This window comes from Muscardinus avellanarius, assembly GCF_963383645.1.
Source record: "Muscardinus avellanarius genome assembly, chromosome: 18".
NCBI lineage: Eukaryota > Metazoa > Chordata > Mammalia > Rodentia > Gliridae > Muscardinus > Muscardinus avellanarius.
The window spans coordinates 45113874-45139921 of NC_137804.1; the positions used below are offsets into that span (position 1 = coordinate 45113874).

Here is a 26048-nt window from a genome sequence, read left to right on the forward strand (position 1 = left end):
GGTGAAAACCCCACACATGTCCATTGCATTATTTTAACTGCTTCCTTCTTCAAATCTTTCTTTCTTCCTTCCCACTTCCCAACCCTCCAATATATTGGACTTTATCTGCTAATTTAAATAAATACACACAGCCGGGCACAGTGGCGCACACTTGTAATCCCCGCGCTTGGGAGGCAGAGACAGGAGGATCGCTCAGGTGCAAAGCCAGCCTCCCTGGCTTAAGAGACCCTGTTTCCAAATATATATATATATATATATAAATATATATATATATATATATATATCTGGGAGTATAGCCCGGAGGTAGAAGGGTTCCAGGAACCCCAGTACCACCAAAAAATAATAAATAAATACACACAAATTTGAGTAATAAAAATCAAAAAGAAAATGGAAAATAAAGGACTTCTTTTCTGCCATAGTGTCATATGAAGTGATTTATAAAACCTCTGAAGGCTGTTAAAAGTAGGCAGATGGCTGGTGATGCATGCCTGGAGTCCCAGTACTTAGGGGGCTGAAATAGGAGGACCACAGTTGCTGATAGTTTTGTCTCCTCTAAGGTAACTTAAAGAGACCCTGTTTCAAAACAAATAAATATCTAGGTGTGTAGCTTCAAGGTAAAAATGTTCCTGGGTTCAATACCCAGCACCTCTCACCTCTCTCTCTCTCTCTCTCTCTCTCTCTCTCTCTCTCTCTCTCTCTCTCTCTCTCTCACACACACACACACACACACACACACACACACACACACACAGCAGCAGCAGCAGCAGCAGCAGCAAAAAGTCATTAGAGATGGTTCCTGGAACTGGTTCCTCATAGAAATGAGCCTTTTCTTGGGGAAAAGAGTATTTTTTTAATCAAAAAGAAGCAAAAACAGAGAGAGACTTTTTAATTGAAGGGCACAAATCTTCCATCCCCAGGTTGCTGCCTCCTCACACACAAAATCAGCTGAAAATATTCCCACTCCTCCCTCCTTGTGACCCCAGGGAACTTGAGTGACTTGGAGAATAGAAAGAAGACGCCCCTTAATGAGAGCGCGGAGAATTCAAACCTCCAGGCAACAGAAAGGTTGATACCGCTCCTCACCTTCCCCTCCTGTTCTTCTCCAACTGGCCTGCGTGGAGACCTGAGCCAGCTGGGAAGAGCACCGGAGGGAGGGCCCGTGTGTCCCCATGGGGCTGGCGGAGGGAGAAGACGGTCAGGAGAGGTGGGGTCGCCAGCTCTACCTCTAGGAGACGAGAGCACAGCACGCCATCGTCCTCTCGTCTGTGAAGGTGAAGCCTCTACTCTGAGCGACTTTGTTTCCACTGAGCTCCACCTCTTCCAGCCGTGTGTTTCCTTCTCTCATCCTTAGGAAGCTGAAGCCCCTCTCCTGAAAGTGTTATTTTCTGGATAGTCGGTAACTCTACTCTCTCCTACAAATCTGGCTCCCATCAGACTTATTAGAATCGATCATTTAGTTGTTAACTACTCACTGAAGATATATATTATGCATAAAGTATTATCTGTTTTGTCTCAGCTTTATGTTTTTCTGTTAAATTCTGCACATGTGACTTCCTGATAACTCTTATTAGTTACTTTTTTTTTTTTTTTTTTTGGTACTAGGGACTGTACCCAAGGGCGCTCTCCCTCTGAGCTACACTCCCGGACCTTTTTGATTTTCTATTTGAAATGGTCTTGATAAGTTGCTCAGGGACTTGAGGCTGCCTTTGAACCTGCGATCTTCCCATTCCGGCCTCCCAGGTATTGTGGTTACAGTCTTGGCCAACCCAGCCCAGCTAAATTCCATAATCTGGCTTTTGTCAACTGTCCTGCCATAAACGTAACGATGGTATTTTAATGTTAGTTCTCCTTTTTAAATAGTCTTGTAAGTGTAGTGCAATCATATATCAGTGTGACACAACATACATGCATGCAACTTTTGGTGTATTTCCACCTAGGTCTCACCCTGTTCTCCCTCACCACACACTTTAGGAAATTTGGTAGTAATGCCTTCACATACTACCACAGTATTATTTTAACTCTTTCCTAGGCTGAGTGGTACAGTATGTGCCTAACTTACTTTATGTATTCATTCATTCATTCATTCATTCATTCATTGGTACTGGGGATTGAACCTAGGAGCATTTTATCTCCAAGCTACACTCTCGGCCCTTTCAACTTTCGTATTTTGTAAGAGGATTTTGCTAAGCCGATGAGGGTCTTGCTATGTTACTGAGGCTGATTTCAAACTTGTGATCCTTCTGTGTCAGCCTCCCAAGTACTGGGATATTACAAGCATGTGCCACCACCCCTGGCTCTAACTTTAACTCATTTTGAAAAGATACCTAAGAATGATATAGCGGGTCATGCGGAGTTTCATTTTCTAATCTTTGGAAGAACCTCTGTACTGATCTTCATAGTGATTGTATTAATTCATAATCCCATCAGGTACTGATTGGTATATTTGTTCTTTTTTTTGTCAAACCATAGATCAGCAAATAAGATGACCTAACTGAGGGTGATGGGATTCCTAGTGTCCATGATGTACATTCCCAAACATATCAAAGCCAATCACTAAGCCAAACATGAGAAAAAGGAGGAGAGAATTGGGTGGGAATTGGAGAAGGGATACATGAGTGATGTGTGCATGTATGCCTCTACCATCTGGTACCCCATTAAGATATATGACTACAATGCACCAACTTAAAAATTTTAGATTATTATATGTTCTGGATTATAATACTCTGCCATAAAAATAATGGGAATATATCTTCTCCCATTCTGTAGAGGGTCTCTTCACTTTGTTGACTGTTTCCTTTAGTGTGAAGAAATTTTTTAATCTGAGTCAATCCAATTTGTCAACACTTGCTTTAATTTTCTGAGTTACTGAAGTCCAATTTAGGAAAGAAATGTTGTGCCAACATCGTTAAGTGTTTCACCTATGTTTTGCGCTAGCAGTTTCAAAGTTTCAGGTCCTGTATAAAGGTCTTTGACACACGTCGAGTTGATTTTAGTACAGGGTTGATAATAAGGATGGAGTTACAATCTTCTACACATGGATAACCTGCTTTAAACTTATGATATTTTAAAGACTCCTTGACCGATTTTATAATTTGCAAGAGAAATGGGCTGTCACTTGGCTGAGTAAATCACAGTAATTGGCAGAAATTTATATGAGACAAAGAACATCGATCCATGGGTGATATCATGCAGTGATAGCTAAATGAGGTTCCAGTAGACTATCCCTTAAGTGTTGCTTTTATTTCCTTTCCCAGAAGATATACCATCTACATGGAAGCAGAAAACCACACAGGCTTATCTCAGTTCCTGCTCCTGGGTCTCTCAGAGGATCTCAAAATGCAGCCCATTCTCTTTGGGATCTTCCTGTCCATGTACCTGGTCACCATCCTGGGGAACCTGTTCATTGTCCTGGCCGTCGGCTCTGACCCCCGCCTCCACACCCCCATGTACTTCTTCCTCTGCAACCTGTCCTTGGCCGACATCTGCTTCATCTCCACCACGGTCCCCAAGATGCTGGTGAACATCCGGGCACAGAGCAAAAACACATCCTACATAGAGTGTCTGACTCAGGTATATTTTTTTATTACTTTTCTTGGAATAGATAATTTTCTACTGGCTGCTATGGCCTACGACCGCTATGTGGCCATCTGCCACCCCCTGAACTACACGGTCATCATGAACCCCCGGTTCTGTGTCCTCCTGGTTCTGACGTCTTGGCTCATCATGTTCTGCGTCTCCCTGATTCATGTTCTTCTTCTGAACCGGCTGACCTTCTCCACGGGCACCGAGATCCCACACTTTGTCTGTGAACTGGCCCAGCTTCTCAAAGTAGCCGGCTCCAACACCCTGATCAATACTGTGGTTATGAATGTGTTGTCTGCCTTTCTGGGTGTGGTTCCAATGATCGGGATCCTCTTCTCTTACTCTCAGATTGTCTCCTCCTTGTTGGGGATGGCGTCCCTGGCCAGCAAGTACAAAGCCTTCTCCACCTGCGGGTCTCACCTCTGTGTGGTCCTCTTGTTCTATGGAACAGCACTGGGGGTTTATCTCAGTTCTGCTGTGACCCATTCTGCCCAGGGAAGCATGATTCCCTCTGTGATGTACAGTGTGGTCACCCCCATGCTGAACCCCTTCATCTACAGCCTGAGGAACAAGGATGTGAAGGGGGCCCTGGGGCGACTCCTCGGTAGAGCTGCCCTTGGTCTGTGATGGGTGGTTGATCTCAGAACTAAAGGGACATTCTCTTCTCTAAAGGCAAATGTGAGTCTCAACAGGTTGGCTATTTTTCTTTCCCAAAATACATATGTGTTTTTCTCCCTAGTTTTTGCTGTTGTATGTTCTTCTAATTTATTCCTGCATTACAATACCCTTGGTGTTGCATAACACTTCCCCACACTGTTTTCTTACTAGCATGGATTAAAACCCCAAGCTATATCTATAGGATTTTTTTTTAATTTTCAAATAGATTTTTGCTAACCTTATAAAGTTCTCCCTAAGCTGCTGAGACTAAACTCAATTCTGTGTTCCTCCTGTCTTGGCTTCACAAGTACCACAATTACAGATGTGTGACACTGAGCCCAGCATCAGTAATTCCTTTCCATTTTCTTCCCTATACATGGTACCTAAGGTTTCAACTTTGACAAAATTTTTTCACACATATTTCTTAGATTCCCATTTTGACATAAAGAAGTTACACTCAATACTTACATGGATTCCTGGAAATAAAAAAAAAGAGATTGACCCATTGTTAGTGTTATTTACCTTAACTTTATTGTGTTATCATTTTCTTTTGAGGAAATGGAATAAAAAATCATCAAAGCAACATTATTCATAGATTTTCGCTCTTGCTGACAATTTCTGAAGGGGAGAGACTAAAGTTAGATCTGAAACAGATAGCACGCTCCTACCTCTGCTGCCCTCGTGTTTGTAGAGACAGAGGTTGGATTTTGAACATGAGGGCTGACTTTAGCCTCGAAAGTGAGTTGTTGATAGGATTCAGAGCGCGGTCATGCCTACGTCACTGAGATGTCGCTTTATTATCTATTCTCCTTTTCTCTTTCTTGTTCTCCAACTGTTTTTCTTTCTTCCTCCCTATACTATTTTTGGCTTCCTTATTTTCATCTTTCGGCTATTGTATTAATTAGTGTTAACTGTCTCTCTTTTTTTTCCTATGGCTGAAAAATATTTCCTTTTATATACATACCACAAGCTCTTTACCCATTCATCCATTGGTGGACATTGGGCCATTTTCATCTCTTCTATTTAAAGAGTACTGCAGTGGATACACACACATTTATTGACATGAGTGAGTACAGTTACAGGCCTCATCAGCAATGATTTTGTAAATGAGAGTATATGTGATGGTGGTTCCCATTGCATTAGATAGCTTAGTAATAGCAAAGCCATGTTAGGTTACATAAGTTTACTCTGATATTTGCCCAAGCACAAAACTGCCTAATTGTAACCAAGTTATTATAATTATTTTTTGCAGTATTGGGGTTTGAACCCAGGGACATTCTACCTCTATGCTACACCCTTAGCCCTATTTTATTCTTTATTTTGAAACAGGGTCTCACTAAGTTGCAGAGGGCCTCACAAGTTACTTAGGCCAGCCACAAACCTGCAATCCTCCGGTCTCAGCCTCCCAAGTACTGGGGTTACAAGTGTGGGCCACCATACCCGGCTTTTTAAAAATTTTTTGATGGTACTGAGAATTGAACCCAGGAGCATTCTATCTCCTGGCTACACCCCCAGCCCTGTTTTATTCTTTTTACTTTGAAACAGGGTCTCAAGTTATTATTTTATTCCCAGGATAACGCATGGGTTTTTTTTCCCCCCTGATTGTGTTTTTGTCTGCAAAGTAGAAGTTGACAGACTATAGAAGGGTGGGTACATCATTATAAAGGTTTACTTTAAACCAAAGAATTTTCTCCACACAGGTAGGAGTGGCTTTCGTAACCCTTGAAGGTCTTGGGAGATAAACTTCCACCCTTTCTTGTGGCTCCCCATGTGTGTGTGTGTGTGTGTGTGTGTGTGTGTGTGTGTGTGTGTGTGTGCTTGGTCAGATTTGGGTCTTGAAGCCCTGATTTATTTTGCCCAATTTCAATCCATAATTTGAGTCTCTATTCCAAAGACCAGTGGGCTCTTGAGATCTCCCAGTGCCACCCATCTGCTTTACCCATTCTTTCCCACTTGATCACTCTTCCCGATAGCTTTGTATTAACCTGAATTGGCTGTGTTTATCCTTTACTGTCCCCAGGTAATCTGCGCTGTCTCGTAATGATGCATGACTCAGAATGTGCCCTCATGGTTAAGCAGTTCATGTCTATAATGCTGTAACCAACTGATTATTGGCAAAGGTCTCATGAACACACACAAGAAAGAAAAGAGTCTCTTCAACGTTGTTGAGAAACTGGATGTACACATACAAAAAAATTTAGACACGTCTCACATACACAAAAGACAATGCAAAATGGATTTAGTTGCTCAGTATCACTGGTCGTCAGAGAAATCTAATCAAAATCTGTGTGAGATACAGACTCACGTGGGTTAGAATGGCTGTTATCAAATGACAAACGATAATTGTTCACTAAACTGTGGAGGAAAGAGAACACTTCACCCTGTTGGTGAAAAGCAAATTAGTAGAACCAGCATGAAAAGCAAGATGAAGTTTCCTAAAAAACTAAAACAGGTGCTACCATGAGATACAGCTGGCCACTGCTGGACATCTAATCTAATTAAATAGCACATCTAAATAAATTAATTAATGTGTTGAACAAATATCTGCTGGCCCACATCCTTTGGCCAAGATGTGGGGTCCACCCAAGTGTTCATTACCTGATGGATGGAAGAAGAAACTGTGCTATACCTACACAATGACATACTCTTGGGCAAAAGAGAAGGAAATTTTATCTCCAACACCCACATGGTTGACCCTGGGGTACATTATATTAAAGGCAATAAATGTAGCATAGTTATGCAAATACCATCTGAACGCTCATTCATGGGATTTTAAGAATATTTAATCTCAAATGGATACAGAGTAGAATGGGTGTTACCAGAGCCTGGGCAGTTGGTAGGTGGTACTGGGAAATAAGGTTCAAAGAGTGCAAAATGCCATTTATTCATGGGGAACAAGTTCAAGAAATCTATAGTAAGCTACGCCCTCTGCCCTTATGTTGAAAAGAATCTCACTAAGTTGCTGAGGCTGGCCTGAAATCTGAGGTGGAGACAGGATTGCAATTTCAAAACCAAACCCAAAAACTTAGCAAGATTCTGTTTCAAAATCAAATTTTTTAAAACATTAAAAAGGCCAGGAGTAAGCTCCTGAGTTCAATCCCCAGTACCAAGTAAAAAAGGAAAATAGAATAACAATGAAATAAAACGAGGAGTTACAATAAATGATCGGAATAAGAATTATACCTAGTAGTGCATAAGTCATTCTGAAGCTAAAATTAAAATACAACCAACAACATGAAAATATAGCTAGGAACTCATAAAGCAGGGGAAAGAATCCATGATTATGAAGATAGTTTAATGGAAAATATGTAGTTAGAGGAGAAAAAGAGAAGGTGAAAGACAAATTTGGGGTTAGAGGTAGAGAGGTAGAGCTCAGTGGTAGAGCTCTTGCCTCGCATGCAAGAAGCCCCGAGTTTAATTCTTAGCACCAATAATAGTTAATAATAATAACAACACTATTAATGAAATCTTACAATTTATGAGGCAGTATCAAAAATAAAAATATTTAAGTCATTTCCTAACGTACATGATGTACGTCCACAAACATATCAGAATCAATGACTAAGCCAGACACGAGAAGGAAGAAGGGGCGAGGGAGGGAGGGAGGGTTGGGGAAGGGCTAAATGAGTCATGATGTGTGCATAAATGCCCCCGCCATCTTGTGCTCCATTAAGATGTATGACTACAGTCGGGCGTGGTGGCGCACGCTTGTCATCCCCGCGCTTGGGAGGAGGAGACAGGAGGATCGCGCAGGTTCAAAGCCAGCCGTGCTGGCTTAAGAGACCCTGTTTCCAAATAAAAAAATACAAAATAGGTCTGGGAGTGTAGGCCGGAGGTGGAAGGGCTTCCAGGAACCCCAGTGCCACCAAAAAGCCACCAAAAAAAAATTAATTATTTAGGTGTGGTACACACCTGTTATCCAATTACTTTGAAGACCTAGACAGGAGGATTTCAGGTTTGTGGCAAGGCCAGCCTCAACGACTTAGTGAGGCCCTCTGCAATTTAGTGATTTTTCTTTTCAAAATAAAAGACAAAAAGTGCCAAAGGCATATTTAATCCCCAATACCTCCGTTCCCTCCCTCTCCCTCCTTCTCATGTTTGGCTTAGTGGTTGACTTTGATGTGTTTGTGAACGCACATCATCTACATTAGGGAATCTTCCTCTTCCCCCTCTCGTCCCCCTCGGTTAGGTTGCCTTTTTTGCTCATCTGTGGTTTCTCCTTCTTCATCTAGAGTTCCAAACATGACCCAGTCTCTCCTCTAGCTTCCACATATTAGGGAAAGCATCCGATTTTTTACTTTTCGTCACTGACTAATCTCACTTAGCATAAGGTTCTCCCGTGTGTTTTTCCGCAATGGCAGCATTTCTCACAATAGCCAGGATTTGAAAGCAACAAATGTGTCCATCAACAGTGAACGTGTGGAGAAGTAAACACGCGATATACACAGTGAAATATTATTTCGATAAAATAGTAGGAAATCCAGGCACTGCCAAAATGGATCGACATGAAGACCATTCTATTTTTTTTTTCTTTTCCTTTTTGTACTGGAGGTTGGACTGAGGGCTGTTCTACAACTGTACTTTACCCCATCCCTCTTTATTTTGAAATAGAGTCTCACTAAGTTTCCGAGGGAGCCCTCAAACCTGGGGTCCTCCAGTCTCAGCCTTCCAAACGCTGGAATTACAGGCATGCACCACCACACCCAACCAGGCAGAATAAGATGAACACTACATGATCTCACTCATTTATGGGATTTCACAAAGCGCATTGCTGACAAAGTCGAGTTGATGCGAATCACTCTCTCCATAATAATGGTAACTTTTGAGGCAATGTAGGTGTTAATTATTTAGATTTAGCCATTGCATAACTTAAAAGACTTGTACGCACAGTATTGTACAAAAAACACACGTACCATTTTGTCTGCTAATTTATTTTAGTGTTTTTTATTGGTGCATTGTAATTACACACAGTAGTGAGGTTCAGAGTAATAGAAACACACATGCACACACACACACAGCACCTGGTATATTTCCCCCTGGATCCCGCCCGTTCCCTTCCTTCCCCATACAGAGTACTGAGATTGGTGGTGAAAACCCCACACATGTCCATTGCATTATTTTAACTGCTTCCTTCTTCAAATCTTTCTTTCTTCCTTCCCACTTCCCAACCCTCCAATATATTGGACTTTATCTGCTAATTTAAATAAATACACACAGCCGGGCACAGTGGCGCACACTTGTAATCCCCGCGCTTGGGAGGCAGAGACAGGAGGATCGCTCAGGTGCAAAGCCAGCCTCCCTGGCTTAAGAGACCCTGTTTCCAAATATATATATATATATATATAAATATATATATATATATATATATATCTGGGAGTATAGCCCGGAGGTAGAAGGGTTCCAGGAACCCCAGTACCACCAAAAAATAATAAATAAATACACACAAATTTGAGTAATAAAAATCAAAAAGAAAATGGAAAATAAAGGACTTCTTTTCTGCCATAGTGTCATATGAAGTGATTTATAAAACCTCTGAAGGCTGTTAAAAGTAGGCAGATGGCTGGTGATGCATGCCTGGAGTCCCAGTACTTAGGGGGCTGAAATAGGAGGACCACAGTTGCTGATAGTTTTGTCTCCTCTAAGGTAACTTAAAGAGACCCTGTTTCAAAACAAATAAATATCTAGGTGTGTAGCTTCAAGGTAAAAATGTTCCTGGGTTCAATACCCAGCACCTCTCACCTCTCTCTCTCTCTCTCTCTCTCTCTCTCTCTCTCTCTCTCTCTCTCTCTCACACACACACACACACACACACACACACACACACACACACACACACAGCAGCAGCAGCAGCAGCAGCAGCAAAAAGTCATTAGAGATGGTTCCTGGAACTGGTTCCTCATAGAAATGAGCCTTTTCTTGGGGAAAAGAGTATTTTTTTAATCAAAAAGAAGCAAAAACAGAGAGAGACTTTTTAATTGAAGGGCACAAATCTTCCATCCCCAGGTTGCTGCCTCCTCACACACAAAATCAGCTGAAAATATTCCCACTCCTCCCTCCTTGTGACCCCAGGGAACTTGAGTGACTTGGAGAATAGAAAGAAGACGCCCCTTAATGAGAGCGCGGAGAATTCAAACCTCCAGGCAACAGAAAGGTTGATACCGCTCCTCACCTTCCCCTCCTGTTCTTCTCCAACTGGCCTGCGTGGAGACCTGAGCCAGCTGGGAAGAGCACCGGAGGGAGGGCCCGTGTGTCCCCATGGGGCTGGCGGAGGGAGAAGACGGTCAGGAGAGGTGGGGTCGCCAGCTCTACCTCTAGGAGACGAGAGCACAGCACGCCATCGTCCTCTCGTCTGTGAAGGTGAAGCCTCTACTCTGAGCGACTTTGTTTCCACTGAGCTCCACCTCTTCCAGCCGTGTGTTTCCTTCTCTCATCCTTAGGAAGCTGAAGCCCCTCTCCTGAAAGTGTTATTTTCTGGATAGTCGGTAACTCTACTCTCTCCTACAAATCTGGCTCCCATCAGACTTATTAGAATCGATCATTTAGTTGTTAACTACTCACTGAAGATATATATTATGCATAAAGTATTATCTGTTTTGTCTCAGCTTTATGTTTTTCTGTTAAATTCTGCACATGTGACTTCCTGATAACTCTTATTAGTTACTTTTTTTTTTTTTTTTTTTTTGGTACTAGGGACTGTACCCAAGGGCGCTCTCCCTCTGAGCTACACTCCCGGACCTTTTTGATTTTCTATTTGAAATGGTCTTGATAAGTTGCTCAGGGACTTGAGGCTGCCTTTGAACCTGCGATCTTCCCATTCCGGCCTCCCAGGTATTGTGGTTACAGTCTTGGCCAACCCAGCCCAGCTAAATTCCATAATCTGGCTTTTGTCAACTGTCCTGCCATAAACGTAACGATGGTATTTTAATGTTAGTTCTCCTTTTTAAATAGTCTTGTAAGTGTAGTGCAATCATATATCAGTGTGACACAACATACATGCATGCAACTTTTGGTGTATTTCCACCTAGGTCTCACCCTGTTCTCCCTCACCACACACTTTAGGAAATTTGGTAGTAATGCCTTCACATACTACCACAGTATTATTTTAACTCTTTCCTAGGCTGAGTGGTACAGTATGTGCCTAACTTACTTTATGTATTCATTCATTCATTCATTCATTCATTCATTGGTACTGGGGATTGAACCTAGGAGCATTTTATCTCCAAGCTACACTCTCGGCCCTTTCAACTTTCGTATTTTGTAAGAGGATTTTGCTAAGCCGATGAGGGTCTTGCTATGTTACTGAGGCTGATTTCAAACTTGTGATCCTTCTGTGTCAGCCTCCCAAGTACTGGGATATTACAAGCATGTGCCACCACCCCTGGCTCTAACTTTAACTCATTTTGAAAAGATACCTAAGAATGATATAGCGGGTCATGCGGAGTTTCATTTTCTAATCTTTGGAAGAACCTCTGTACTGATCTTCATAGTGATTGTATTAATTCATAATCCCATCAGGTACTGATTGGTATATTTGTTCTTTTTTTTTGTCAAACCATAGATCAGCAAATAAGATGACCTAACTGAGGGTGATGGGATTCCTAGTGTCCATGATGTACATTCCCAAACATATCAAAGCCAATCACTAAGCCAAACATGAGAAAAAGGAGGAGAGAATTGGGTGGGAATTGGAGAAGGGATACATGAGTGATGTGTGCATGTATGCCTCTACCATCTGGTACCCCATTAAGATATATGACTACAATGCACCAACTTAAAAATTTTAGATTATTATATGTTCTGGATTATAATACTCTGCCATAAAAATAATGGGAATATATTTTCTCCCATTCTGTAGATGGTCTCTTCACTTTGTTGACTGTTTCCTTTAGTGTGAAGAAATTTTTTAGTCTGAGTCAATCCAATTTGTCAACACTTGCTTTTATTTTCTGAGTTACTGAAGTCCAATTTAGGAAAGAAATGTTGTGCCAACATCGTTAAGTGTTTCACCTATGTTTTGCGCTAGCAGTTTCAAAGTTTCAGGTCCTGTATAAAGGTCTTTGACACACGTTGAGTTGATTTTAGTACAGGGTTGATAATAAGGATGGAGTTACAATCTTCTACACATGGATATCCTGCTTTAAACTTATGATATTTTAAAGACTCCTTGACCGATTTTATAATTTACAAGAGAAATGGGCTGTCACTTGGCTGAGTAAATCACAGTAATTGGCAGAAATTTATATGAGACAAGGAACATCGATCCATGGGTGATATCATGCAGTGATAGCTAAATGAGGTTCCAGTAGACTATCCCTTAGGTGTTGCTTTTATTTCCTTTCCCAGAAGATATACCATCTACATGGAAGCAGAAAACCACACAGGCTTATCTCAGTTCCTGCTCCTGGGTCTCTCAGAGGATCTCAAAATGCAGCCCATTCTCTTTGGGATCTTCCTGTCCATGTACCTGGTCACCATCCTGGGGAACCTGTTCATTGTCCTGGCCGTCGGCTCCGACCCCCGCCTCCACACCCCCATGTACTTCTTCCTCTGCAACCTGTCCTTGGCCGACATCTGCTTCATCTCCACCACGGTCCCCAAGATGCTGGTGAACATCCGGGCACAGAGCAAAAACACATCCTACATAGAGTGTCTGACTCAGGTATATTTTTTATTACTTTTCTTGGAATAGATAATTTTCTACTGGCTGCTATGGCCTACGACCGCTATGTGGCCATCTGCCACCCCCTGAACTACACGGTCATCATGAACCCCCGGCTCTGTGTCCTCCTGGTTCTGGTGCCTTGGATCATCATGTTCTGGGTCTCCATGATTCACGTTCTACTGATAAAGCGACTGACCTTCCCCATCGGCAGTGAAATCTCACATTTTTACTGTGAAGTGGCCCAGATTCTTAAGGTGGCCAGTTCTGACACCCTCGTCAATAACGTCTTTCTCTACTTGGTGACCGCCCTGCTGGGTGTGATTCCTATGACGGGGATCCTCTTCTCTTACTCCCGGATTGTCTCCTCCTTAATGAAGATGGCGTCCCTGGCCAGCAAGTACAAAGCCTTCTCCACCTGCGGGTCTCACCTCTGCGTGGTCTCCTTGTTCTATGGAACAGCACTGGGGGTTTATCTCAGTTCTGCTGTGACTCATTCTTCCCATGAAGGCATGGTGGCCTCTGTGATGTACACTGTGGTCACCCCCATGCTGAACCCCTTCATCTACAGCCTGAGGAACGAGGACGTGAAGGGGGCCCTGGGGAGACTCCTCAGGGGAGCGATCTTTGGTTCTTGATATCACTAACCTCAGGATTGAGGATGCATCGTGGCTCCTGTGGCAACTGTCAATTTCAAAGTCCTGGCTGTTATTCTCTCTCGTAAGAGACACATTTAAATTATTTTATTCCCATTGGCTTTCCTCTTTATATTCTTTTGTTAAGGTATATGAATAAAGGTCATTTGTGGAATTTTTGTTTGTAATCAAAAATGCTACAAACTATCTGACTTCCTCAGACTGTGGCAACAGCCTTTCTGTGTGTGTGTGTGTGTGTGTGTGTGTGTGTGTGTGTGTGTATGTGCTGAGAAGTGAACCCAGGGGCGACACTCCAGTATTTTGTTTTTTGTTTGGTTTGTTTGTTTGTTTGTTTGTTTTGGTGGTACTGGGGTTCCTGGAAGCCCTTCTACCTCTGGGCTACACTCCCAGACCTATTTTTTTTAATATATTTTCCTATGGAGGAGCAAACAAGACAACCTAAAGGAGGAGAAAGGAGGGGGGGGAGGAAAATCTCTAAAACACACACTGTACATAAACATATTTAAGTCAATCACTAAGCCGAACAAGGGAGGGAGGGAAGGAAAGGGAATGGGGTGGGAATTGGGTAGGGGTTAAATCAGTGATGTGTGCATGTCTGAACACACAAGTTTTTTACCCCAATATGATGTATGAATATAATGCACCAATAAAAATTATATATATATATATATATATATATATATATATATATATATTTCTTTTCATTTGGAAACAGGGTCTCTTAAGCCAGCGAGCTGGCTTCAAACCTGAGCGATCCTCCTGCCTCCACCTCCCAAGCGTGGGGATTACAAACTGCGTCACCACGCCTGGCACTCCAGATTTTTTAATCTTTGATTTTGCTAGATTCCTGAGAGTCTCACTAAATTGCTAAGGCTGGCCTCCAACCTGCAATCCTCCTGTCACAGCCTCCCAAATACCGAGATTACAGGCATGTGCCACCATGCTCAGCTAGAACAGTATTTCTCAAAAGTTTTGTATCTGAAGCCATTCGCTCTAAAACATGATTAAGAACTTCAAAGGGTTTTCCTTTATATGAGTTGAATCCATCGGTGTTTATTGTAGTGGGATTTAAAACAGAAATACAGCCGGGCGTGGTGGCGCACGCTTGTCATCCCCGCGCTTGGGAGGCGGAGACAGGAGGATCGCGCAGGTTCGAAGCCAGCCGCGCTGGCTTAAGAGACCCTGTTTCCAAATAAAAAAGTATAAAAATAGGTCTGGGAGTGTAGCCCAAGGGTAGAAGGGTTTTCAGGAACCCCAGTACCACAAAAAAAATAGTGTTTGAAAATTAAATACCCACAAACAGACAAAGAAAATTAAACTATAACCTCACACCATATATGGAAAGTAATGTAAAACTTGGGACTACAGAATGTTATGCTAAGTGAGATAATCCAGGAAGCAAATCTTGTTTTTGCTCATATGTGGAAGATAAAAATAAATTGGATAACAAAAGAGACCTTAAGTAAAGGAATAGAAACTCCAGTGGAGCAATTGAGGGGGTATGGGAGAGAGAGGAAGGTATGTGTTATTTAAACTATTACCTTCCTCTCCTACATATATGAAATATCATTCAACATATAGAAGGAACACAGCTCAATAATAAGAAAATAAAAAACTTGACTAGAGACTGAGTAAAAGATCTGAGTAGGTATTTCAGAAAAGAAGAACAATGGCCATCAGGTATATGAAAAGTTGTACAACCAATGTCACTCATTGTCAGAGAAATGCAAACAAGACCACTATGAAATATCAGCTCACATCGATTTGAATGGCTGTTATCAAAACAAAGATTATTGCTCAATAGAATGGAGAAAAAGGAATCCTTTCACGGTGTTGGTGGCAATGTAAATTAGTACAACTGTCTTAGTAAATAATATGGAGGTCCTTCAAAAATTAGAAATGGAGCCTGGCGTGGTGGCGCACGCTTGTAATCCTCGCACTTGGGAGGCGGAGACAGGAGGATCACACAGATTAGAAGTCAGCCGTGCTGGCTTAAGAGACCCTGTTTCCAAATAAAAATATAAAAATAGCTCTGGGAGTGTAGCCTGGAGGTAGAAGGGTTTCCAGGGACCCCAGTACCACCAAAATCAAAATTAGAACCTATCATATGATTCAGCTATAACATTTGAGTGGGTATACATTTAAGTAGATAAATTCAGTATTTTTAAAAGACGTTGACTCTTCTGTTTTTCAGCACTAGTCACAACCACCAAGGTGTTGATCCAACTCGTGCCCATCAATCGATGAGTGCATAAAGAAAACGTAACATAAACATGCAATGATTTATTAATTGTGCACAAAAAGAAGGAAATTCCGAAACTGACAGCCACACACATGAGCCCAAAGAGCCTTATATTCGCTGAAATAAGAAAAACACAATAGCATAAATGAGCATTCACTTGTGAAACTCTTAATTTTCTCATAGAAATGAAGAGTACAATAGTGGTTAGAGAAGGCTGGGAATTAGAAGGTTAGTGTTGGGGAAACAGTGATCGAAGGGCTCAAAATTCCATAAGTTCAAGATACCTACACTAGAGCACGGTGACTAATTAGTGATGATGTGTCATATTCTTGTTTAAAATATACTTTTGACATATCATATTCTTTAAAAATGTTTGAGCCAGGTGTTGGTGGCACACGCCTATCATCCCAGTACTTGGGAGGCTGAGACAGAAGGATTGAGACCGTCCTCAGCCTCAACAATTCAACAAGACCCTGTTTCAAAATTAAAAAAACAAATAGGACTAGGGTTGAGACTTGGAAGTATAATGCCCCTGGGTTCAAGGGTTCAATAATAATAATAATAATAATAATAATAATAATAATAATAACTGATATTAAGTATTCTCACCATAGAACTAATAAACTATGAAGTGATGCCTATATTATTTATATTTCACTAGTTCACTAGTTTCATAAAGCAAAACACTCATAGACATTATTTTACACAATACATAGCTACAATTTTATTTTATTTGCCAATTCAACTAAATAATAAATACAAATATAAATTAGTTTAAAATTTTTTAAAGTAAAGAAAATTAAAAAGCAGGGGACTTCTCTTTTTCCATAACACTCTGAGTCTGAAATGATGTCTAAAATAGCCAATGACTGCTGAAAGGAGGAACGTGAAGACTCCCAGGACTGGTTCCATGTAGAAATTAGCCTTACCATAGGGAACACATTATTACTTTAAAATCCAAACAGAGAGAAATGAGATTATTCTGGGAGGAAAGAATTCCATCTCCCCCATGCCACAGACTCAAAACTGACTGACAATTTCCCACTCTGCCCTTTCCTTTTTGCCCCAAGGGAGTTGGGTTATTTGGGGAGTGGAAAGACAATAGAAGAATTAACTTAATGAGGCAGGTTGAGAATTCAACCTACCTTGTGCAGAACCATTAAATAGGCCCCTCCTGCTCCCACCTGTACTTCCCACATCTCAGCCTCACTCAAAACCCAGGTGAGTTCCTGGGGACAGAGCATGGGGAAGAGGAAGCTTCAGAGACGACCATCTGAGACCGCCATTGGGTTCCAATGAGGTCGTGAAGTAAGAAAGAACAAGACAGTGTGGGTACTGAGCTTGACCTGGAGAATAAGGAGAACTGGAACTCTTTAAACGGGGTCTTGCTATGTTGATGAGGCTGTCCTCGAATCTGTAGTTGATCCTCTATCTCAGCCTCCCAAGCACCGGGATTACAAATGTGGACCAATATCCCCCACTTCCATTTTTCTGTAGTCTATGAAAATAAAGCATTTTTATTTTGAAGGCACTTTTGTTCCCACTAAGACTAATCTCTTTCAGTTATTCCTCTGCTTATTTTTCTCATTCTGTGGAATCTAGAGTCCTTCTCCTGGGAAAATTATTTTCTGGAGATCACCCAACCCCTCCCACTCTCTCCTGTGCAAGGTGGGCTTCCCTGAGATTCCCTGTTTTCTACTGAATGGTTACGAACTGCTCTCTGGAGGCCTCTGTTCAGCGGTGGTCTGTCACATCACACTGAACGGTTCCAGGTACCATCTCTCACTCTTTTACAGACGGAGTCGCCTTGCTGACGACTGGTGTTGGTTCTATGTGGTTTAAATTTTATTTCAGCCTTAAGGTCCATACTGTATCTGCTTCTAGTATTGATATTTCTCATCCTCAATGTTCAACCCACTTTCTTTTTTTCTTATTATCAATCCCTCTGAATGTTCAGCAAACTCGAGGAAATGGCCCTGACATGTTCATAAATGTAGCACAAATACTGTCGTGTTTTGATACAGCATCTTTTGTTGGCAGTGGCTTGGAAGAGTCATTGTTTCTGGTCCTTGATTTCTTCATTTACCGACAATCTAAGTCCTGGCTGCTCCCCACAGACATGAGATAGTGTTTAAAGTGCAGTTTATATATTCCGCTTATGGGTATGATGTCAGTTCCTTGATCTCGTTTTGTGGTGAATGTTGTAAAGACGTGTTTGTCTTAAACTGGCTTCTTATCTGGGCGTGATGAGACACATCTATAATCCCAGTACTTGGGAGGATGAGACAGAAAGGTAACAGGTTCGAGGGCAGCCTCAGCAACGTAGTGAGACCCTGCTTCAAAAATTTAACAATAATTAAAAGGTCTAGAGGTGTAGCTTGGAGGTGGAATTCTCCTGGGTACAAACCCCAGTATAAAAAGAAAATTAGGCTTCATTCCCCAAATCAGTATTACTTGCTTATTTATTTTATTTTTATTTGGAGGGGGAGGCAATGGGAATTAAACCCTGACACATTTTACATCTGAGCTATACTCCTGGCACTTTTTATTTTTGTAACAGGGTCTCACTAAGCTGGCTTCAAGCCTGAGACCTTCCTGTCTTAGCTTCTCAAGTACTGGGATCATAGGCATTTGCCAGCATGCCTGGCTTTTATTTCTTATTTTCTTCCATTTTTCTTTCACTGGTGTACTGTAACCATATATCATATTGAGGTTCCGAGGGATGAGAACACACATACACAGTGCCCAGCCCATTTCCCTCCAGAAACCCACCGCTTCCCTTCCCTGCTCCTATATACATAGGATTATTTAAAGTGTACTTGTTATTTCTGTATTAATCTTTTAAAGTAGATGTGCATGCAGTTATTTCAATGAACTATATTCAGTTCCTCACCTCCTTTCAGGCGCATGTTAAGTCGGACAGTTTCTCTAGTGTTACACTGTGCGTTTGGTCTGACATTTGTCATTCTTCCACCGTTATCAGAGGTGTTGGTCCCACACTCCAGCGTGGGAAGAGGGAGGTAAATCCCCTGAGGACAATTGAGGAAACAGAACTGGTACAACCTGGAACCCATGAGTGAACTGGACCCTGTGCTGTTTAATTTATCTTCATTCCCTAGGCATTCATAAATCCTTTTTGTCATAAAAAAGACATTTATTTTAATTTTTTTCTTTTACTTTTTTTCTAGGATGTACGGATTTGTATAATTTCATAATATTTTAATCAAATCTCTCAATTATATATTTTGGCTATTCAATCTACTGGTTTTAATCAAGTACAGTCCCCCTCAAGAATAGGAACAGTCAGGCATGTTGGCGCATGCCTGGAACGCCAGTTCTTGGGAAGCTGAGAGAGATGGGTTGCGGGTTCAAGACCAGCCTCGGCAATTTAGCTAGACGTTGGTTCAAAATTAAAAATAAGAATGAGGGTCTATCTCCAAGGTAGAATGTTCCTTGGGTTCAATCTCCAGTATCAAAAACAAAAACCAACAACAACAAAAAATGATTAAAAGCACATGAGCATACACATTAGCGACAAGCTCCTTTTACTTATTTTAGTGACGATCTTTTTCTCCTATTTATGTTGTCTGTTTGTGTTTTCCTGCCTTTGGAGGATAACAGAGGGACACTGACACGTGGCAGTCACGCAAGGCAGACTAACCAAGATGTCAGCAACAGAAGCTCACATTTAAAGAACTCTGTCTCTCTCTGAGACCCAGGGTCATCTGCAGAAATAGTCACTTTCTCATGTAACTCACTCTGCAGCTCTGCCGTGCAGTAAATACCTATAACATCTGCTACTTAGGTGAGAAACATGTCATCATGACAGTTCACATAACTCTCTCAAAATCACCAAGATGGTATGTTGGTGGGGGGAACGCTACTCCAAGAATCTGACTCAAGAACCCATATTAAAATCAGAGCCCTATACTATACACTCAGAGATTGATAGGTACACAACATCATCAAAGGAGAGTTTTAAATAACACAAATAATTGTTATGATCGACATCATGGAGACAAATGTGTTTTTTTTTCTTTTTATTGGTGTGTTGTATTCATACATCTTTTTTATGGTTTTGCTTTTTTTTATTGGTACATTGTTTTCATACGTCTTAATGGGATACAAGATGGCAGAGGCCCACATGCACACATCAGTCATTTAGCCCTTCCCCGATTCCCACCCCATTCTCTACCCCTCCTTCCTTCTCATGTTTGGCTTAGTGAATGAAAGGTGTCTTTAAGCCTTACTAAGAGAACAAGGTATTAAGATAAAGTAATAGCCGGGCATGGTGGCACACACGCTTGTAATCCCCGCACTTGGGAGGTGGAGACAGGAGGATCACGCAGGTTCGAAGCCAGCCGCACTGGCTTAAGAGACACTGTTTCCACATAAAAAAAAAGTATAAAATAGGTCTGGGAGTGTAGCCTGGAGGTAAAAGGGCTTCCAGGAACCCCAGTACCACCAAAAAAAAAAAAAGATAAAGTAATAACAATGACCACATATTTATAAGAAAATGGACACTGAGAAACAATGATAACATCACTGTCAAGTCTCAGATCACAGAATAAAGTTTGCTTTAATTTAAAAATCCACTTTTGCCAGGCACAGTGACACATGCCTGTGATCCCAGTACATTGGAGCCTGAGACAGGAGGATCGCAGGTTTGAGGTCAGCCTTAGACACTTGGTGAGACTCTCAGAAATTTAGTGAGACCCTGTTCTAAAATAAAAAAATAAGAAAGGGCTGGGAGTGTAGCTCAGAGGTAGATTTTCCCTGGGTTCATTCTCCAGTAAATAAGTAAATAAATAATTTTTAAAGAGCTTAAACAGAAAAAGCGTGGACATTGCCAAAGAAAGGGTGGAAAATGCCTCCCACTCTTAAGGATGGGCCTTATCAAGGACATATTTACACCTGTCAGTAGTTTTGTAAAGAAGAATTAAAAACTAGTGAAGATATGATAAAATAGAGATTTCTAATTTAAAGAGAGTCTTGACTGAGTAAATCATTGGTAGAAATTTATAACTGACAAAGGGGTCAGTCCATGCAGTGATAACTGAGGTCCCACCTGACTGCTCATTAAACATTGCTTTCTCCCCTCCCCAGAAGGTATACCAGCTACATGGAAGCAGAGAACCACACAGGCTTATCACAATTCCTGCTCCTGGGCCTCTCAGAAGATCCCGAAATTCAGCCCATCTTCCTTGGGCTCTTCCTGTCCATGTACCTGATTGCAGTGCTGGGGAATCTGCTCATCATTCTGGCCGTCGGCTCTGACGCCCACCTCCACACCCCCATGTACTTCTTCCTCTGCAACCTGTCCTTTGTGGACATCTGTTTCATTTCCACCACGATCCCAAAGATGCTAGTAAATATCCAGGCACAGAAGAAATACCTCTCCTACATTGCGTGTCTGGCTCAGGTATATATTTTTAATACTTTTATTGGTGTAGATAATTTCCTGCTGACCATCATGGCCTACGACCGCTATGTGGCCATCTGCCACCCCTTGAACTACACGGTCATCATGAACCCCCGGCTCTGTGTCCTCCTGGTTCTGATGTCTTGGATCATCATGTTCTGGGTCTCCCTGATTCACGTTCTACTGATGAAGCGGCTGGCTTTCTCCACAGGCACCGAGATCCCACATTTCTTCTGTGAACTGGCTCAGCTTCTCAAGGTGGCCAGCTCCAACACCCTCGTCAATAACATCTTCCTCTATATGGCCACTGCACTGCTGGGCATCCTTCCCTTGACTGGGATCCTCTTTTCCTACTCACAGATTGTCTCCTCCTTAATGAAGATGTCCTCCTCTCCGGGCAAGTACAAAGCCTTCTCCACCTGCGGGTCTCACCTCTGCGTGGTCTCCTTGTTCTACGGAACAGGATTTGGGGTTTACCTCAGCTCTGCTGTGACCCATTCCCACCAGGGAAGCATGGTGGCCTCGGTGATGTACACCGTGGTCACCCCCATGCTGAACCCCTTCATCTACAGCCTCAGGAACAAGGATGTGAAGGGGGCCCTGGGCAGACTCCTCAGTAGAGTGACCTCTGGTCCTTCCTGGATGGATGATCTCAGAACTAAGAGAAAGTTGAGATCCCTAAAGCAAATGTTTTGAATTTCAGTATCCTGGCACTTTTCTTCCCCTAAAGGATCTGCTTAATCGCCTCTCTTCCCAAAACACCTGCACCTTTGCAGTTGTAAATTTATTTATTTATTTATTGTTTGTTTGTTTGTTTGTTTGTGGGTCTGAGGATGAAACCCAGGGGCATTCGACCTCCGAGCTACACCTCCTGCCCTATTTTTTTTATTCTTTATTTTGAAACTGGGTCTCACTGAATTGCAGAGGGCCTCACTAAGTAGCTGAGGCTGTCCGCGAACTGCGATCCTCCAGTCTCAGCCTTTCAAATGCTGTGATTACAAGCGTGTGCCACCAACTCCGGCTGCAGTTGTAAAAAGGATACCTGCTCTTTGTGTTTTTTGGCGCTTTTCACAACAGCTGAGATACAGAACCAACCTAAGCATTCATCAAAAAATGAGTGCCATATGAAGTGTGTGTGTGGGGGGGGGGGTTTTTGCTGGGAATGAAATCCAGAGACTTTCTACCTCCGGGCTATACTCCCAGACCTATTTTATGTTTTATTTGGAAACAGGGTCTCACTAAGTTGCTAAGAGCCTCACTAAGTAGCTGAGGCTGGCTTCAAACCTGTGTGATCCTCCTGCCTCAGCCTCCCAAGTGCAGAGATTACAAGCGTGCGCCACCACGCCCAGAAAAGCTGTTTGTTGTATTCTATCTATGGAATTCAGAAGCTCTCTGTTTTATATATACACAATTAAACACTATATGGGCATAAAATAAGGAAATTTTGTCATGTAAGCCACAAGGTTGAGCCCGAATAAGCTTGTATTAACAAATAAAACAGGCACAAGAAGATAAATATCACATGATCTCACTCATTTGTGGAATTATTATGGTGCTGGGGGTTGGATCCAGGGGCGTTCTACTTCTGAGTACATCACTGGCCCTGTTTTTTGTTTTCGTTTTGAAACAGGGACTAGTTAGGTTGGTGAGAGTCTCACTACTTGCTGATGCTGACTTCACACCTGTGATCCTCCTGTCTCAGCCTCCCAAGTACTTAGATTATAGGTATATGCCACCACACCTGGCAGAGCTTTGAAAACTTCATCTCTATTAGAGTGCTGGCTCATAAAGTTCTTCTCCCGTTCTGTAGGCTTTCTCTTTAGCTTCTTGATGGTTTCCTTTGATGAGCAGAAACTTTTTAGTTTGATGCCATCCCACTTGTCAATTCTTGTTTTAATTGTCTCTGCTTTGGGGGTCTTGTTGAGGAAGTTACCGCCTGTGCCCGTATGTTGGAGTGTTGAGCCTCTGCCCTCCTCTAATAGCTTCACAGTCTCTGTTATAATTTCCAAGTCTTTGATCCACCTCAAGTTGATTCCTGTGTATGGTGAGAGGTAAGGATTTAGTTCCATCTTTCTACAAATGGATATATGTACAAATATAAATGTGCAAATATAAACATTTTCTATAAATGTGACATATGTTTTCTCTAATATGCCCAAACTAGGGAGTATTAGGGATACCAGAGGGACTCCAGATAATGGAGGGGAAACCTCAGCAAAGCTAGAAAGGAAGGGTAGGAGAGGAAGAAGGCTGAGGTTGATGAATGGAGGAGCGACATTTAAACATGTGCTTAAGTGTGAATGTAGCGAGGTCAACCTGGACATTCGTTGTTGGGAGGGGGTGAAAGGAGAAGCAGGGTGGGAGGGCACCAAGCACTGTGTGGATGTGTGCCAATTGCAATATGATCCACGTAAAAATAAAGTAAAAATGACTTTTCTTGTTAAAAAACAAAATAATTTTAGACTTGAAAAAAAAAGGTTGATCTCATAGAAACACAGAGAAAGAAGAGCTATTAAACACAATGCAGAATTCAGAAGACAGTGTTAGGAAAAGTGTTGGACAGAGGGCATAAAATTCCATGTAGATATTTGGAAGAAACTCAAGGAATCTATAGTCTAGCGTGATAACTACAGTTAGTGATGATGTGTTCCACCTGTATAAAATGCTGAGCTCACATGAAGTTTTCACACTAAAAAATTGGTAACTGATGAGGTAATGCGTTAGTTTTTTAGATTTAACCATTATGCATTAGAAAATATTCCTTTTCGTTGGTGTTGGAGATTGAACCCAAGGACGTTCTAACCTTGAGCTACATCCTCAGACTTTTTGTTTTTTAATTTGAAACAAGGTCTTGTCAAGTTGTCAAGTTGTCAAGGGTCTTGCTAATTGCTGAGGCTGGCCTCACAGCTGCAATCCTACTATTTTAGCCTCCCAAATAATGAGATTACAGGCATTCTCCACCATGGCTGGATAAAAGGATTATTTTTTATTCAAAGTATTTATGGATCAGACCAGCAGTGGATCCCAGCCTCTTGCCCCAAGGGGAAACAAATCTTCCTGGTAACCAATAGACAATTGCTTAAACATAAAACATAAAATAGAAAAAATATAACAAGAAAGAATCTCATTTTTCTATCACTTTGCAAATTTGAATTTATTTCTGAAATGTACAAAGATTATTAAAAAAGAAAAGAGATCATAGTAGATGGTTCTTGGGACTTGTTCCTTCCAACATATCAACCTTTCCCAAGAGAGCCCCTTATGATTTTTAAACCATACTAAATCAAGAACTTTTTCTTCAGAGAAAAATAAATACCCTTCCCCCAGCTCATGGCTTCTCCAGATATCAAACTAGGCTGAAAATTTTACCCCCTTGTATGTCCTTTGTGCCTCCAGGGAGCTTAATTGTTTAGAGTGAAAAGACAATAGAACAATTAATTTAATTGAGAGCCCTGAGACTTGAAAGTTTTAGACATACCCTTCTTGTCCTCACCTGTACTCCTGTGATCCCAGACTCTGTGAACACCTCAGTGGGTGTCCTGGGGACAGATTATTGAGAAGAAGGCTTGAGCCACGGCCACCAGACAGACTTGGTGTGGCCCAGTGGAGATGCTGGAGTAAGAGGAAAAGGAGGAGAGATACGGGCACTGAGGTTTCCTCTAGAATAATGAGGACAGGAATGTTTCATATTCCTTTGGTCTATGAAGTCCAAGTCCTAGTACTATTTTCTTTCTTCTTCTTCTTCTTCTTCTTCTTCTTCTTCTTCTTCTTCTTCTTCTTCTTCTTCTTCTTCTTCTTCTTCTTCTTCTTCTTCCTCTTCTTCCTCTTCCTCTCCTCCTCCTCCTCCTCTTCCTCCTCCTCCTCCTCTTCCTCATTTGTCCTGTGTGTTAGTATGGTGTGGTACTGAGGATTGAACCCAAGGGCATTCTACTTCTAAGCTCTACCTCCATCTCTATTTATTTCTTAGTTTTTAACAGAGCCTCAGTCGGTTCCTGGGAGCCTCACTACAATCCTGAGTCTGCCCGCGAAACTGCAGTCCTCTCGAGTGCTGGGCTTTTAGGCACGGGCCACCGTGCCTTTCTATTTAGTGCTGTCCTTTCCAGATTTTCCTGCTTTCTTATCTCATTTTTTATAATCTAGTCCTTGTCCTCAAACAGCTATTTTCTAGGAACATTCTCTTTTTCACTCTTTCTTATACTTTGTAGGCTAAGGTTATATTTCCTGCATCTAATTATTTAGTATTTAGTTCCCAAAGATCTACAATATGCAAGGTACCATCTATTTTAATAAAGTTAAATGTATTTTTCAATTACGTAGAAGGTAATGTTTTCTCCAGTTACAATTTCTCTTATTCTCTACCTTTACCTTCATATTTGACTTGATAGATACTATTTTAATATTTTATAGTTATTATTTTACTTTAAGGTTCACAATATATCTACCATTATTTTCTCTTTCTATATTTCCTTGTTTTTTTCTTTCTTTGTTTTTTGTGGCTTTTTATTTTTTGGTTATTGGGGTGTGTGTGTGTGTGTGTGTGTGTGTGTGTGTGTGTGTGTGTTATACTGGGGATTGAACCCAGGGGCACTTATCCTTTGAACTGTACCTCCATCCCTTTTTATTTTACTAGGTATTGAATCTAGGGACATTCTATCTCTAAGCTATACCTGCAGTCCTTTTTATTTTATTTTATTTTATTTTATTTTAAAACAGGGTCTCACTAAGTTGATGGGGGCCTCACTAAGTTTCTGAGGCTGACCTTGAAACTTCAATCTTCCTATCTCAACTTCCCAAGTACTGGGATTGCAGGTATGTGCCACCACACTCAGC

At 41.6% G+C, this 26048-nt stretch overlaps 3 protein-coding genes across 3 annotated transcripts in view; all 3 read left to right on the top strand.

The window, feature by feature from the left end:
* The window catches only part of LOC308276668 (uncharacterized protein), a gene marked incomplete at both ends in the record, with an annotated part of 28916 nt that extends 15380 nt beyond the window's left edge, over positions 1 to 13536 (top strand). Inside the window, 6 exon segments of the mRNA XM_080715492.1 lie at positions 984 to 1271; positions 6260 to 6335; positions 8601 to 8656; positions 10309 to 10596; positions 12558 to 12908; positions 12911 to 13536. Coding sequence (XP_080571618.1) covers positions 984 to 1271; positions 6260 to 6335; positions 8601 to 8656; positions 10309 to 10596; positions 12558 to 12908; positions 12911 to 13536 — 1685 coding nt within the window.
* Positions 3241 to 4209, top strand: LOC308276405 (olfactory receptor 7D4-like; the record flags this gene model as incomplete). The annotated part of the gene is made up of 1 exon (XM_080715144.1): positions 3241 to 4209. Exon 1 carries the CDS (start codon positions 3271 to 3273, stop codon positions 4207 to 4209), a length of 939 nt encoding a protein of 312 aa, XP_080571270.1. The 5' UTR covers positions 3241 to 3270.
* A 7370-nt stretch (positions 13537 to 20906) lies between the features above and the next one.
* On the top strand, positions 20907 to 21914 carry LOC308276669 (olfactory receptor 7D4-like; the record flags this gene model as incomplete). Its single annotated transcript, XM_080715493.1, has 1 exon — positions 20907 to 21914. The coding sequence occupies exon 1, from the start codon at positions 20919 to 20921 to the stop codon at positions 21912 to 21914; it is 996 nt and encodes a 331-aa protein (XP_080571619.1). The 5' UTR covers positions 20907 to 20918.
* Positions 21915 to 26048: the final 4134 nt, after the last annotated feature.